The following is a 16,215-nucleotide window of genomic DNA, read 5'->3' on the forward strand; positions in this document are numbered from 1 at the left end:
AATTTCTGAGACTGTTTCAATATAATTGTCCTCAGTAGATTCAATATAATATGTCTTACTATTAGAAAAACTATCCACCCCCAAAACCTGGTTTAGCCAGTCTCCATTCATTATTTCCATCAGATAATTGTTGAAGCCCCATAATCTGAACACCTAATGTGATCTGGAAACCAGAGACATTGCCACCAGTCCCAGCTCTGTGGTTAAACTACTGTGTGGAAAAGCACTTTTCCTCTTTGGGCTTCAGTTTTCTCATCTATGAAATGAGGATAATTATAGTCTCTGGCAGGGTTAATTCTCCAAAACCTTTCCAGCTTAGGCCTCTCTCTGTTTTAGACTAAGCTGCCTGTAATTTGTGTATGTAAACCAGATAAATTATTTTGGGGAGGGGGAAGGGTTCTTTTTCAACAACAGTGGTTCAACCAGGAGGATAATCCGAAACCCCTTTTCAAAGTTGGGGGTGGGAGGACATGTATCATTTGAAAAACTAGATTCTAAAATTGCTATTGTTTTGATTCTTTTTTGACCTCACTCTTAAATTCATTTTGAATATTAATTACAATTTTAAAAGAATATGAGATTTATTGGAAGAGAAGGGGACAAACATGAGTTGAGGAAGGTTGAACACCACTGTTACATGAATATTCAAAGAGGAGAGCAGATGCCTCTTCTTACCTCTTTCTGTGTCGTAAAGGTACACAAACTTCTCCCACTTGTAGTGACCCAAAAGACTCAGAATAGCGCCCTTCAAGGCTGGGCGCATCTGGATGACAAACTGCACATCTGCATCAGTGGGGAAGCTGGGTGTGACAAAGGATGTGTGCAGAGCTCCACAGAAGGAGGTCAGAGTGTTCATTGACATCTGGTCATAGAATCCAAAGATGGCATACACCCCTCTCGAGAACTGGGAGCAGACTGCAATGAGAAAAAGAGAAAGAAATTTCAATAGCCCCATGGTCCCTTGCTGCCGCTTGTAGGGTTGGAGATGCAATGTATAGTTAGGCTCTAAAGGACAAAAAGAAAACCAATGATCTCTGAAATCTCTAGAAGCCCTTGAAAGTCCAGTTGCCCAGCAGGAAAAGAATAAGAAAGGGAAGAATTTATCTGAGACATCTGCATATTCTCTATGTCTACCATGAGCAGGAAACTAAGAAAAACGTGGGACGGAAAGAGGTGAAAGTTGTCTAACTCTCCTTCAGCAACCCTTCCAGCCCACCCCCCAAATCACCCAAGTGCTCCTGTACTTCCACCATAGCTGCCCAGGGGCTTCTTAGTATACCCAGGCCCTATCAAGGTAGAACTGCCTTATGTCTCACCCCTTCAGTGCTTTTTCTACGAGGTGACAATAGTGACTGATGATTTAGTTAGATGAACTGCTAATGTGTCTTCTAGGAAATGTTACTCCTCTTAGGTTACATGACGCTTTAACTATAGTTATGTCATGAATACCACCCTTTATGTAGGCTATTAATGAAGAGAATTTCAGATTCTGGGAAGGCCATTGGGAAGACTGACTTTTCAGTGCCCACGGGGTAGGTGGGCCTATTCTGCCCATCTGTAATTTGCAAAGTTCTATCTTGATCCTTTTGCACTGATCTTCTCCATCTGTTAGCCCTCACATAGAATGTTCATGTCCCCTTCATGATTGTGGTCAGTCTTCCTTCATCTCAGAGTGGGCCACACCACTACCTCTTCCCTCTTCTGGCCCAGATGAGCTTAAAAAATGTGAACCAGGGGCTTCCCTGGTGGCACAGTGGTTGAGAGTCCGCCTGCCAATGCAGGGGACGCGGGTTCGTGCCCCGGTCCGGGAGGATCCCGCATGCCGCGGAGCGACTGGGCCCGTGAGCCATGGCCACTGAGCCTGTGCGTCCAGAGCCTGTGCTCCGCAACAGGAGAGGCCACAACAGTGAGAGGCCCGCGTACGGCAAAAAAAAAAAAAAAAGTGAACCAATCTCAATATTAGCTTAAGTAGAACAAAATTAGCAAAGCAAATCAGCTACAACAACACCATGTGGTGCATTCTCAAACCAAGTGGAAATGATCTTTAGATTATTTTCACTACTGCTCCCTTCCATTCATGCAAAGCAGGCAGAACAAGCAGCTGATAATTTGGTGTGATTTAAGGGGTCCCATATGGTCACCCTCATCTGCTAGGAAGCCAGCGTTAGGCTTACTTTTTCAGGTTTAGGGTTTTGAAAAAAAGCCTATCTTGGGAGGGGGATTAAATAGAATCTTTTTAAGCCATTAGCATGTCTGATTAGATGCCAGGACAGGTGGGAAAGTGGGTGGGTCAGTTTTGATGGGAACGGGTGGGTCAGAGAAGAGAATGTAAAGGGTCTGCTCCCTTTTATCAGCCAAACTCACTACTCATTGGCTTGAGGTGGCATTTCAAAGCCGATTCTCAATCACTCAAGCACCTCCTTAGGGGAAGACAGTTGCTTCCAACTTGAGGAATTCTAAGTGACCTCCAAACACATGCACAAAAAAGCCTTTATATTAAAAGGAAAAAGCAATTAGAGAATGAATCTGGGGCATTTCATGACATGGGGCCAAAAGAAGTATTCAAAAACAAAAAGGAAGGGGCTAGATGCCACTTTGCATTGGTCATCACTAAAGGAGACACTGAATCCCATTCCCAAATTAATCCTGTAAATGTAGAATTTTACAGTACTAGGTTAAATCTTGGCCAGTGCACATAATGTTCTGTATAAAATTGACAATAATAAGGATAATAGCTATTGAGTGCTTAGTAGGTACACACCCTGTACTAAGTACTATGCAAATATCACCTCTTTTAATATTCCCAACAACCTCATGAGGTATTGCTATCATTTCTATTTAATAGATAAGAATTCTGAGACAAAGAAAAAAAGTTCTATCTCTTGAGTGGAGGAGCCAGGATTTGAACCTGGCTGTCTGTCCAATTCCCAAACTCACACTCCCTGGGACCGAAAACCAACAGTGACATTGGAGAGTACTTATTGGCTCGAATGAGGCAGGGTTTCCAGATTTGGCAAATAAAAATATATTGAATATATATTTACATAAATAGAAAATATATAAATAGAATGTCCAATTAAATTTGAATTTCAGATAAATAACAAAGTATTATTTAGTATAAGTATGCCTCAAATTCATACATATACTAAAAAATTATTTGTTGTTTATTTGAAGTTAAAATTTAACTGAAGATCCTGAATTTTATCTGGCAACCCTAGACAGAACCCAATCTCATTAATGGTCATGGGGTTGGAAGACTGGGACAAGCAATCATGGCCTTTCGCCCAAAACGATTCAGGAGGTAGCCAGTAATTCTTAGATCTATACAAACTAGCATGCAAGGCCCAAGATAAAGATGAGGATCAACGAATCCTATATAAAAATAGCCTGTGGGGAAATGCAACATATTTTTCAACAAGGAAATTCCAACCTGACTAAATTCTGGACAATAATTGAGGGAGAAGTAAACTCAGAGAGAGGCAAACCTATAGCTATGATCCACTTAGAGTTTCAAAAAGCCCTTGATGTATTGGAAAGAAACAGAAAATTAAAGTATATTATAGATTCTGGTTAACTTTAAAAAAAACTCGCATTGCTCTTTTAATCATTGTTTTTGAACTTCAGGGGTGCAGAATTCATCATTACTAGTTTATATATGGACATTTCTTATTTATTTATTTATTGAAAATACAGTGAACACCCATAGAACCATCACCCAACCCAAGAACTATAACATTACTAATAATTTAGTTTTACTTATGTCTTCTTTTTTTAAAATATTCTCCCCAAATTTATTTTTAGATTCAACGCAATTCCAATCAAAATCAAGCAGGCTTTAGAAGAAAATACAGGAGGATATCTTCATGATCTCGGGTTATTCTTAAACAGGATACAAAAATTATTAACCATAAGAAAAACTGATAAGTGACTCTAAAGTTGATATGAAAAGGCATGTGGTATCAGTGCAAGGATAGACAGACAGACAAATAGAATACGATAAACAATCCAGCAAGAAATTCACACTTATATGGTCACCTGATTTATGTTACCTATGTCTTCTTCCTCTGTTCTGTCTCCTTGTTTTGATCTCTCTCTCCCTCTGAGGTAACTACTACCCTGAATTTTTTATTTATCATTACCTTGGTTTTTTAAAAAAATATACAAACACACACACCTAAACAACTTAATGCTATTTTTGCTTGTTTTAAAACTTTATAAGAAGGGAGTCATGTTGTATATGTGAAACCCAGACTCCAGGCAGGAGCACCCAGTGAACTCTTTAAGCCTATGTATGATGACACACAGAATGAGACTAAGGAAGAACTTATAAAAATGCGTGAGTGAGCAGGTGTGAGGGAGCCCAATGAAAATTTAAAAATTCCAAACTGAGCTTACAGCTTCGGTCACAGCTCAGGCAGGGGACTTAGGAGGATTATAGATCAGCAACACCCCTCAGGGAACACTCGGCTCCTGTGGTCTAACAGGCAGACACACAGCGGTGGACGTCAACAAAAAGAGTGTTAGGAGAAAATCAGTAAGTGTTCTATTCCTTTCGAATAAAACAGAGGTGTGGCTGTCCTGCAAGTACTGTTGTGCATAGTTACACTTTCTCCGTCTCAACATAGGCAAGTAACATAAGTAGAAGGCCCAATGGGGAAGATAACTGCCACATGAAGACAGGGATAATAGCATCTGAGGGAAGCTGGGGCAAAAGGGACCTGTGAATGGCCTCTCACAGCAGATCCCTGGGCCTCTTCCTGGCTGCAGAAAGTAGGGCTGAATGGAACACTGACCTGACCCAAAGGACAGTGTCTATGTTTTTAAGTTCTTAGAATGTTTGAGCTAGAAGGAATTTAAATACTATTTCATTCAGTGGATTTTCAAGCATAGTTTTTAGTGTAGAATCCTTTCTCCCAATGAAATTTTATGTGGAAAAGTCCAATATATAAGAGATAAAGTGGAGCTCTTATGATTCAACACAAAGTTCCACTGACGCCTCCCTAACCTAAAGAAACTGACACAAGGAGAGGAAGTGTCTTACACAAGGTCACACAATGAATTATGAACCGGTCTCCCAGAAATGCTTTATCAGCATCTCTACACCATCCCTACTCCAGAGCTACCTAGGGCAGCATGGGTCGGGATTTGCCTGGCCTGAAAGTGACTTACCCTCAATGCCTAGCTCTCAGCATAGACGGATCCACCAGGAGTTTCCCATGACTCATCTGCCATCTGCTGCTCTCAATTCCCTCCAGCCTCAAATCAGGAGACTGGGATGGACATATATACACTCATATGTATAAAAGGGATGGACATGTGTACACTCATATGTATAAAATGGATAACTAATAAGAACCTGCTGTATAAAGAAATAAATAAAATAAAATTCAAAAGCAAAAAAAATATCAATGAGAACAGGTGGCAGATTGTTGGGTGATCTTTTGGGACTCGTGATTCTTTGGGGTGATGTGTGTTATCTTTATCTGAATCCTTAATGAACCACGCCCATTTCTTTATCTCAGGAGACTAGCCCCTGGTAAAATGATGATGGAAGAAATAGTTGTCTTGGCAATCCTATTAAGCCGTGAAGTGTAAAGGAAGGGGCAGGCGGACTTCTGAGACAGGTGGACTTTTCTTCTACTCATGGCTCTGCCAGTCTTAAGCTGAACAACTTAACCTCTCTGAGCCTCAGTATAAAATAGAGATTACGAAAGCAGGTTCTAGAGTTAGACCGTGTAGGTTGAAATCCTGAATCCATCACTTATTAGGCAAGTTACTTAATATCTCTGTGTCTCTGACTCAGTTTCTTCATCTGTAAAATTAGGATAATAGTGCCTGTCTCAGCATTGGTCATGAAAGTTAAAATGAGTTCATTCATGGGAAGCATTTATCTATAACAGTGCCTGGGGCTTCTGTGGTGGCACAGTGGTTGAGAGTCCGCCTGCCGATGCAGGGGACACGGGTTTGTGCCCCAGTCCGGGAGGATCCCACATGCTGTGGAGCGGCTGGGCCCGTGCGCTATGGCCACTGAGCCTGCACATCCGGAGCCTGTGCTCTGCAACGGGAGAGGCCACAACAGTGAGAGGCCCGTGTACAGCAAAAAAAAAAAAAAAAAAAAAAAAAAATGTTATAACAGTGCCTGGCACTTCATGCTAGCTGTTTATTCATGCAACAAATAGTTATTGAGCATCTACCATGTGCTGACACTGTTATAGGTAGTGGGAGAAACAGGAGAGAAAAAGGATCCTGTCCTCCAGGAACCTATGTACTAGGGAGGGCAAAAGACAATAATAAATGAGATAAGTAAAATGTAAAGTATATCTTAGTTATAAATGTGGCTTTTGGTTATTGTCATGGAGTGAGGAGTAAATGAAACGGTACATGGAAAATACATGGCGCCTAACATATAACTTGGCAACTAAATAGTTCTTTCTTTGTTTCTTTCCTCTTGCCAACTCTTTTTACTTTGCCCTCTGTTGACCCCATCAGTTTACCCTCCCCATGGCAACCATTGCCCTTGACTTCACACTGAGTACCCAGGTAGCACAGCTTTTCTTCTCTTTCACCTTCCCTAGACATTTCTTCAGTGCTCTTTCTTATTCTCACTCCTGGGTCACTTCTGGGTAGTAATGGGTTAAGAAAGAACCCCTGCTAATTTGACTTTTTCCTAGGACTCTACCCTCCCTATATAATGCCTTTGTGCTGGTAAAATGCTGTCTCCACTCGGGGCCTCTGTGCCTTCCCAGCATGAAATATCACGGTTGTCTGCTTCCTAAGAGTGCCTGTCTCCATCTCTTCTTACTAGCAAAACACAAAATTCTTCTAGTTGAAGATGTCATTTCTGACCACATTCTGGATTCCTGGGGATTCTAGTGTACCTCCCCGGCTATGTCGCTTTCAGTGGTGAGTGACAAGCAAGCCTGGAGCCAGCTGTCACACTTTTATTTATAGTCCCCAACTCTGTAGGCTCAGGACAGGTATTGTTAATGTACAGTGTGGCAGCTAATTATATCACCCATATTCCAAAAGGCATCATTACAAAAATGTCAAACAACTTGATTACCCTAAAGATCAGAATAACAATATTCCATATCATTTACAGAACACTTTTCATAGCCTTTTGAATTGGGGGAAAAAAGGAAACTGAAGTCTCTTGCTGACATAATGATCACATTTGAAACAAGAAGAAAAACATAGCTATGGAGGAACCAATAGAGATATATCACAGGAAGGTTCTCCAGGTAATAGCATAGTACAGTGAATTCCAGGGGTTCAGGGAAGCTTAGAGATGGAAGATCATGCAGTCCAATGTTTTCTAAAGCTGTGATGTTGGTCCAAGGTGAAGTTTCCAGTCTGGTGAAGTATCCGTGTGTGTGTGTGTGTGTGTGTGTGTGTGTGTGTGTGTGTGTGTGTGTGTGTGTGTTAGGGTAAGGTTGACAACTGTTCTTTTTTAGGAAAAATAGTCCTTTTCTCTGTATCATTTCTACTGTCTGGGTGTTGTATGTAGAGTCCTTTCTCTTCTGAAATGATGATGATGTTGATGATGCAACTCATATATATATATATATATATATATATATATATGACTTCACATATATATATTATATGTATATATATCATGTTTATATATGTTCCCTTTGTGGTAGGCCAAATAATGGCCTCCCAAAAGATGTCCATGTCTTAATCTCCCAAATCTGTGAATTAGGTTACATGGTAAAGGGGAACTAAGATCGCAGGTAGAGTTAAGGTTGCTAATCAGTTGACTTTAGAATAGTGAGATTTGGACTTCCCTGGTGGCGCAGTGGTTAAGAATCCGCCTGCCAATGCAAGGGACAGGAGTTCGAGTCCTGGTCTGGGAAGGTCCCACATGCCGCGGAGAAATGAAGCCCGTGCACCACAACTACTGAGCCTGTGCTCTAGAGCCCACGAGCCACAACTACTGAGCCTGCGTGCCACAACTACTGAAGCCCGTGTGCCTAGAGCCCGTGCTCCACAACAAGAGAAGCCACCGCAATGAGAAGCCCGCGCACTGCAAAGAAGAGTAGCCCCCGCTCTCTGCAACTAGAGAAAGCCCACGTGCAGCAACAAAGACCCAACACAGCCATAAATAAATAAATAAATAAATAAATAAAAATAGTGAGATTATCCTGGATTATCTGGGTGGTCCAATGTAATCACAAGTGTCCTTAAGTGTGGAAGGCAGAAGTTAAAAAAAAAGAGTCAGTATCAGAGTGATGTGATATGAGAAAGACTTGACCAGCCATTGCTATGAATGAAGGTGGAGTGGGCTATGAGTTAAGAAAAGTAGGTGGTCTCTAGACGTTGGGAAAGGCAAGAAAGTGAATTCTCCCTGCGAGCCTCCAGACAGGAATGCAGCCCTGCCAACGCCTTGATTTGAGCCCAGTGAGATGGCTACCAGACTTTTGACCTACAGAACTGGAAGATAATAAACTTGTGCTATTTTAAGCCACTAAATTTGTAGTAATTTGTTACCGTAGTAGATAGAAAACTAAGGTACTTAACATAGCAAAAGTTAAAAGTTGCTAAATCTCTAGATCGATCTATACTTCACTCACTTTTTTTTCCCTGCTTAAAACATTTACTGATCCAAGAAGTCCAAAGGTTTGGAAACTAAAGATCTAATCTAATTTCCCATTCAGTACAGGGACCACCTCCTGTGAGGTCATATTACCTCTCTTTGAATATTTCCAGCGATATGGGAGCTCATTACTCAAAGGCAGCGCTTCCTTTGCAGGGCAGCTCTGATGACAAGGGAGCTCTTCCTTAAATCCAACCTAAGTTTACCTGTTGGGCCTCTTGAAAGCCAGATGATACATCGAATCCCAATTCCACATGCCCTCCACTTACTTTTACAGAAGCTCAAAAAATACAATTGACATACGCAGGAGATACATAATGGCTATTAGCTATTCAAGTGTGTGCCTTTATTCTCACTATGCTGCCTTCTTCCTGTCAGGCTAAAAATCTGCTAAAAGATTCCATCTCCCCCTGAATCCCTGCCACCTCCATAAGCTATCATTCTAACTCCTTCTTTACCATGATCGCTGATGATGGGATGATGAGGACCTTGCAGCAGTCTGCATCTGCACCCTAGTTTCTGCCCCCGTCACTTTACTGAACCTGCTCTCTCAAGTTGGATGATGACCTGCTCCCTGCCAAGTCCAGCTCTATTCACAGCCATCATTCGACTTGACTGCTGAGCAGCGTTTGACATTGTTGGCCACATCCTCCCCCTTGAAACTCCCCTTTCCTGTTTCAAGAGCACTAAACTCTGCTGGCTCTGCCTTCCTTACTGTTTAAAATGTGTCCAAAGATTTTTGTCTTTGTCCTCTTTTCTTCTTACTCTAAATGTTTTTTTAATTCAACAAATATTTATGGAGTTCCTGGTATGTGTCAGGCAGGGGGTCTCATCTCACTACCTCCACGTGGATGAATTCCAAATAGGTGCCTCTAGCTTCAGACACATTGCTGAGCTCCAGATCCACATTTCTGGCCGCTAGTAAAACAGCCTCACCTAGAGGCCTTAATGGCGTCACACAGTCAGCGCATTATTTCTCCATTCCCACCCTCCACCTGCAGATCTGCTTGTCACCCTTCTTCCAGTCACCCAAGCTAGAGTCTTAAGGGTTATCTTTGTCTCATTCCCCTATACCGTTCTCTTGTGGTGCTTCATCAATTCTACCTCTACAGAACGGTGGGAGGGTGGGTATCTATTTCCTGTTCATCTTCAGGTCAGGTTCTAGGCCCTCCCTCTCAGACTGTGACAGTAGGTCACCTGCTTCTGGTCTTTTCCCCAATCTGTCATTGGCACTGCTATCAGATTACTCGCTCTCCTTTCTGTTCCAACTGTATGATCAAAATATACCCATCCCAGCTCCCATTTCTGCAAGAATCTGCTCTGTGTATGAGTTGTTTATGGACTAATAAATGAATCTTTGCAAATGAGTCAGTTCGGGGTTTCTCAGCCTCGGGGCTATTGGCATTTGGGGCTGGATAATTCTTTGTTGTGAGGGACTGTCCTGTGCATTGTAGGATGTTTAGCAGCATCCCTAGCCTCTATGCATTAGATACCAGTAGTACCACCACCACCCGCCAGTTGTGACAACCCCAAATGCCTGAAAACAGTGGCAAATATCCTCCGGGGGCATCGTCACTCCCTGTTCCCATCTCCCTCCTCCACCCGGTTTGATAACCACAGGTTTGGCTTACGACTTCCTCTCCACAGAGAACAAGGCCTTATCCTAGTGAAAAAGCATACATATCTAGGTAATCCCAAAGGAGTTATTTTAGTGATGAAGAGTTAGGAAGAGTGGACTCTTCAAAGCCCACCATATAGGCAGGTACTTCCCTGGTCTTGCTCTTAAATTGGCTATTTGTGTTTAACCTGGGGATGTAGGAGAGGAAAAATCAGATAAAGGATGGAGGTGGTGGGTGGGTGTGGGGTAGAAGCCAGTTCATACCTCCCCTGGGTTCATACAGATCAGCCTCCCCATCTGCTTGAACATCCTTTGGTCTTGGATTCTAGGGGGTGCTTATAGGTTCCAGAGTCAGAACAAGGTGTCAGCCCCATCTCCAGCTGATTCCATGGTTTAATTACCATCTTTGGGTTAATTCCCTTGAACATTTTGTTCTGCTCACAGGAGTATACTGCCTTCCGACAGTCTAACTAGTTATTTTTGCAATTATGTGGCATGTATCTAAACGCTGGCAAAGAAAACACTCATTATTAACATTTGATCCAAGTTGAATACAGCGTCTTGCAAATGCAGGCATTACCATATGAACACACATGTTTTGGAAAATTCGTTTTTGCAACTCTAAGTGCAAACTACCCTTCCATAGCAATGTCAGAAATGGCAGGAGAAGTGCTGAGATGGGTTGGGGTAAGGAGGGGCTTTTTTTTTTTTTTTTTTGCGGTACGCGGGCCTCTCACTGCTGTGGCCTCTCCCGTTGCGGAGCACAGGCTCCAGACGCGCAGGCTCAGCGGCCATGGCTCACGGGCGCAGCCGCTCCGCGGCATGTGGGATCTTCCCGGATTTGGGCACGAACCCATGTGCCCTGCATTGGCAGGCGGACTCTCAACCACTGCACCACCAGGGAAGCCCAGGAGGGGCTTTTTAGGCCCTTTTATATCAAGACATATGGTTAAGGACTGGAGCTCAGGAGTTTAAAATTTTTGCTTATTCATTCCTCAGTTTATTCATTCATCAAATAAAATTTTGAGTTCCTGTTGTGTGACACACACTGCCTAAGTGCTGGGATACAGCAGTGAGCAAAAGAGATACGATCTCTGTCCTCACGGTGCTTACAGTCTAGTATTGGCAGCAAATAGTAATAAAAGAATCACACCAGTGGGTGATTGCCATATTCTAAGTACTAAGAAGGGGAGGTATTAGGGTGTTATGAGGCGATGTGACAAGGTGAATTTAGTTTAGATTAGGTCAGGGGAGAGTTATCTGACCAGGTGACATTTGAGCTGATGCCTGAGAGTAGAGGGGCATCCCATGCAGAGAGAATAGCACTTGCTAAGGCCCAGGTGGAGGACAGCATTTGATGTACTTGAGACACTGAAAGAAGACTAGCCTGGCTGGAGTGTGGACAGTAAGGAAGAGGGTACAAGATGAGTCTGGTAGGAGGCAGGGACCCAATCCTGAAGGACCGTGTAGGATGCTGGTAAGGAATTTAGATTTTATTCTAAGGACCATGGGAGGAAATCATGGAAGGATTTTGATCATGTATATTCCATGAGCTGATTTATATTTTTAAAAGATTTATCTGGCTGGTGTATGGACAGTAGATTTAAGGGGGCATCAGTGAAAGCAGGGACAATATTTGGGATACTTTCCTGCAGTCTAGGTGACAGGCAATAGTAGTTTGGATTTGAGTTGTGGCAGTGGATGTGGAAAAGAATTGGAGTTTATTTTTTTATTTATTTATTTTTTTTATTTTATTTATTTATTTTTTTTTTTCTTTTTGCGGTATGCGGGCCTCTCACTGTTGTGGCCTCTCCCGTTGCGGAGCACAGGCTCCGGATGCGCAGGCCCAGCGGCCATGGCTCACGGGCCCAGCCGCTCCGCGGCATATGGGATCCTCCCAGACCGGGGCACGAACCCGTATCCCCTGCATCGGCAGGCGGACTCTCAACCACTGCGCCACCAGGGAGGCCCTGGAGTTTATTTTTGAGGTCAAATTGCTACCGACCTTGGGCTAGTTACTTAAACTCCTCAAACCTCATTTCCATATTTATAACCGTTAGGTTGATAGTACCTACCCCATAGCATTGTTGTGTGGATTAAATAAATATGTCCAAAGTGTGTGACTCTCATAGAAGTCTGTGCTCAATTGATAAATGTTATCTGCTCTTAATATTATTTTAAAAATTATGTCTCAGTGCTTTTTCACTGCAATGGGTTTTTATATGATTCAGGCCCTGATTTGCTGTGTGGTCTTGGGCCAGTTACCTCACTGGGCTTCAGGTCTGTCATTTGTAAGCCAGCAGAACTAACACCTGTCCTGCCCACTTCACAGGGACGCACTGAGAATAAATGGAAATAATAGCTGAAACTCTCCTTTGAAAATTTACAAGAGCTGCTATCTAAGTGTCAATGAGAAAGTGCTATTGGTTCCTGACTCTCAGTACTCATCATCTTCATAAACAAATAACTCCACAGAATCATCATTCTTCCTTCCCAGCCTCCATCTCTGCTATTCACCCACGTATCTCCATCAATCATCTAAAATTGTCAGGGGCCTGTCTTGACCTGCAACTCATTTTACACAGAATTTTAGCACAACTCTTAATTGAAAAACTAATTGATCCAGTGATCCAGTCACAGTAAATGAAACAGTTTCTAAAGCCGGGCAGGAAAGTGATGAACTCTTATGATGCCTTTGAATCAGCCCTAAGATTTTTCATTGACAGATAAGAGCTGCAAGTTTGATATTGTGTTTTACAGAACTTGAGAGCCATTTTCTTTCATATTGCAGCCCATGCTGGGATGAAGGGAGGGTGAGCTGGGCCCCTAAACAAAAATTATTCTTAAAAGCTAATTAATGGTTATCTGTTATTTTATGTATGCTTGAAATATTTCATAATTCAAACCAAAACACTATAAACATAATAAAATGCTTAGGTTCATTATCAGTCAGGAAGACATGCTTTTATTTCCCATTCTGTTTGAATTCCTCAGCATCACATTCTTTTTTTTGTGTGTGTGGTACGTGGGCATCTCACTGTTGTGGCCTCTCCCGTTGCGGAGCACAGGCTCCGGACGCGCAGGCTCAGCGGCCATGGCTCACGGGCCCAGCCGCTCCGCGGCAGGTGGGATCCTCCCGGACCGGGCCATGAACCTGTGTCCCCTGCATCGGCAGGCGGACTCTCAACCACTGCACCACCAAGGAAGCCCTCAGCATCACATTCTTAATGTTGAGTGTAATGGCCTAGGTCACCCCCACCTAAGCAATGCAAAAATCCTCTCTATAGTTTGATTGACAGGTGGGCATTCCATCTCCTTCTGAACACGTCTGATGATGGTGCACTCACCATTTTCCAAAGTAGTGCATTCTACTTTTAGACAGCTCTAATTATTAGAAATTTCTTTATTATATTGAGCACATATCTGCCTCTGTAACTTTCACCACTTATAGTTCCTCCTTTTTGCCTGAGGCTTACCGACATATCTACTCTGTCATCTAATAGCAGGCCTTCAAATATCTGAAGATATATATCCCAACTGTCTGTGCCTCCTGTTGTTCAGGCTAATCACTCTTAGCACTTCAGATGTATGTCATAGATCCCAGGCCTTCACCACTCTGGCCATCTTCCTCTTGACACGTTTCAGTTTGTTAAATGTCACTCTCAAGAGTCTGGTGTCTGGGACTGAGCACCACACTGCGAGTGAGGTTGAACCCATCCAGAAGACAGTGAAGTGATACTTTCTCACTGCCCATTTGGGACTAGACATCATGTATTTATCAGTTCTGCCTCGGATGGCATTGATTTTTTTTTTAACCAGTCCACTGTAGAATTCTGTGGAACCTACTCTTATATTGTAGTCTTGAATTTATACCCCAGGTATCTTGTTAAGGGACTTCTGCCAAGCCAGGCTTCCCCTAACTTTGGATATGTGCTGTTAATTTTTTTGCACTTTTTTCCCATTTAAAATGTCCTTATGGTTTTGACTCACTCTTTTTTTTTAATCTCTATCCTTTTTTTTAACGTCTTTATTGGAGTGTCATTGCTTTACAATGGTGTGTTAGTTTCTGCTGTATAACAAAGTGAATCAGCTATACTTATACATATATCCCCATATCTCCTCCCTCTTGCGTCTCCCTCCCACCCTCCCTATCCCACCCCTCTAGGTGGTCACAAAGCACCAAGCCACTCTTTTAAATCTTGATTTGGTTAACAAGTTTATTAGCTATCACTTCCAGTTATGTGTCATCTACAAATTTGATCAGCCTGCTTTGGGTAGCATTATCCAAATTATTGACAAAAGTGCTGAAGAAGACAGGGTCAAGGACAGAATCAAATGCCATGCTACTTCATTCTTCACCCCTACGCTTTCCAGGATGATGACAAAAATAAGTAATAAGTACACTGGGCAGAATTCTTCAGTCTGCTCCAAGTGTATTTTTAATATACTTACAGTGTAGGTGATACAAATAACCCTTAAAACTGACCTTTGTTCTTCAGACACCTTCACAGATCTGAGTTTCAGGGAAAAAAATAACTGGAATGATTTTCTTTTCTCTTGGTCTCATCATCTCTGACCATATATCTTTACTATTTATTATTGTGTTTTATGGGGTGGGAGTAACAAAAGAAGAGGACGCTGAGAGGAGACAGAGAAATACCTTCTGGTAAAGAATGAAGCACCAGAATAATTGGGAAACTACTCCTTTTTACCCTCCAAATCAAGCTGTGTGTCATTACCTAAGGTCAAAAAGCTGATTCATTGCCTTTTGTTGTCAGAAAGCAAATGGCTTACCCATTTTACGAGTAGAAAATTGATGTCTGATTAGTTTCTGGGGTCTGTGGTCCTTAGCATCCCTGCCTGCTAGTTGACTTTAAACAAACTGTAAACAGCCTTGTAAAATTTCCCAAATGCAATCCTGATGGGAAGCAACTCTTGAAAAGCCATCTTCACAACACCCAGAATTGGTAGTTATACAAAACAGTTCATCTTATTGCTGCATTAAAAATCTATACAGCCGGGCTTCCCTGGTGGCACAGTGGTTGGGAGTCCACCTGCCGATGCAGGGGACACGGGTTCGTGCCCCGGTCCGGGAGGATCCCACGTGCCACGGAGCGGCTGGGCCCATGAGCCATGGCCGCTGAGCCTGCGCGTCCGGAGCCTGTGCTCCGCAACGGGGGAGGCCACAACAGTGAGAGGCCCGCATACTGCAAAAAAAAAAAAAAAAATCTATACAGCGTTAGTTCCCTCAAATATGTTCACAGCCTGAAGAGCAAAGAACCCATTTTTCCTCTAGGAAAAAAGGGCAAGTTTAAATTAAGGCACTTTTTCTAATTTGAATTCAACTGGTTGGATTTTTGACAGTAATTCTCCACTCTTGGTTTGGGAGGATATTCTGGATCTGTGTGGAACATTGTGCCAAAGAAGTCCAGACAGAGGTGTCTGTCCTTTCAAGCATATGGCTGACATGCAGGCAACTCTTAGTGGCCCTTGCAGGACATTACAGGATCTAGCTACTCTCTATTTTAAGGGCACTTTGATTGGGAACTACAGGTACTGTAGCTAGAATCTGAGAACAAAACCCTCTGATACCCGCACCCATAAGTCCCCCCGATCTCCTTTGTCCTTAAAAAAGAACATCTCTTTGAAGAGAGGAATTTCAGGTCTCGAGGCTAATTTAGAAAAAGACCCAGCATTTTAACCAGGGCTTCACTTGCTCAAAATGTGTTTCCTATGTCTAGTGATTGTCTTCAACCTGAGTTGTCTGATCTGGTAGCCACTAGCCACAGGTGGCTCTTTGAATTAAAATTATTTGAAATTAAGTAAAATGAAAGATTCTGTTTCTCAGTTACACTCTCCACATTTCAAGTGCTCCACAGCTACATGTACTGGCCAGTGAGTGCAACATGGCACGTTTCCATGATCATAGACAGTGCTGGTCTAGTAGGTCCTATTAAAGTTGCCTGCTGTGCCTACCCAACTAAATGTTTTAGATTCT

The 16,215-nt window shown here is 42.6% G+C and overlaps 1 protein-coding gene across 1 annotated transcript in view; it reads right to left on the minus strand.

Annotated features, from left to right (window-relative positions):
* GRIA3 (glutamate ionotropic receptor AMPA type subunit 3) overlaps positions 1-16,215 on the minus strand; it is a 282,812-nt gene that overhangs the window by 205,428 nt on the left and 61,169 nt on the right. Inside the window, exon 3 of the mRNA XM_060087942.1 lies at positions 676-915. Within this exon, the coding sequence (XP_059943925.1) occupies positions 676-915 (240 nt within the window). The remainder of the gene's footprint in view (positions 1-675; positions 916-16,215) is intronic.

Source organism: Mesoplodon densirostris, chromosome X, assembly GCF_025265405.1.
Source record: "Mesoplodon densirostris isolate mMesDen1 chromosome X, mMesDen1 primary haplotype, whole genome shotgun sequence".
In the NCBI taxonomy this organism is placed as follows: domain Eukaryota; kingdom Metazoa; phylum Chordata; class Mammalia; order Artiodactyla; family Ziphiidae; genus Mesoplodon; species Mesoplodon densirostris.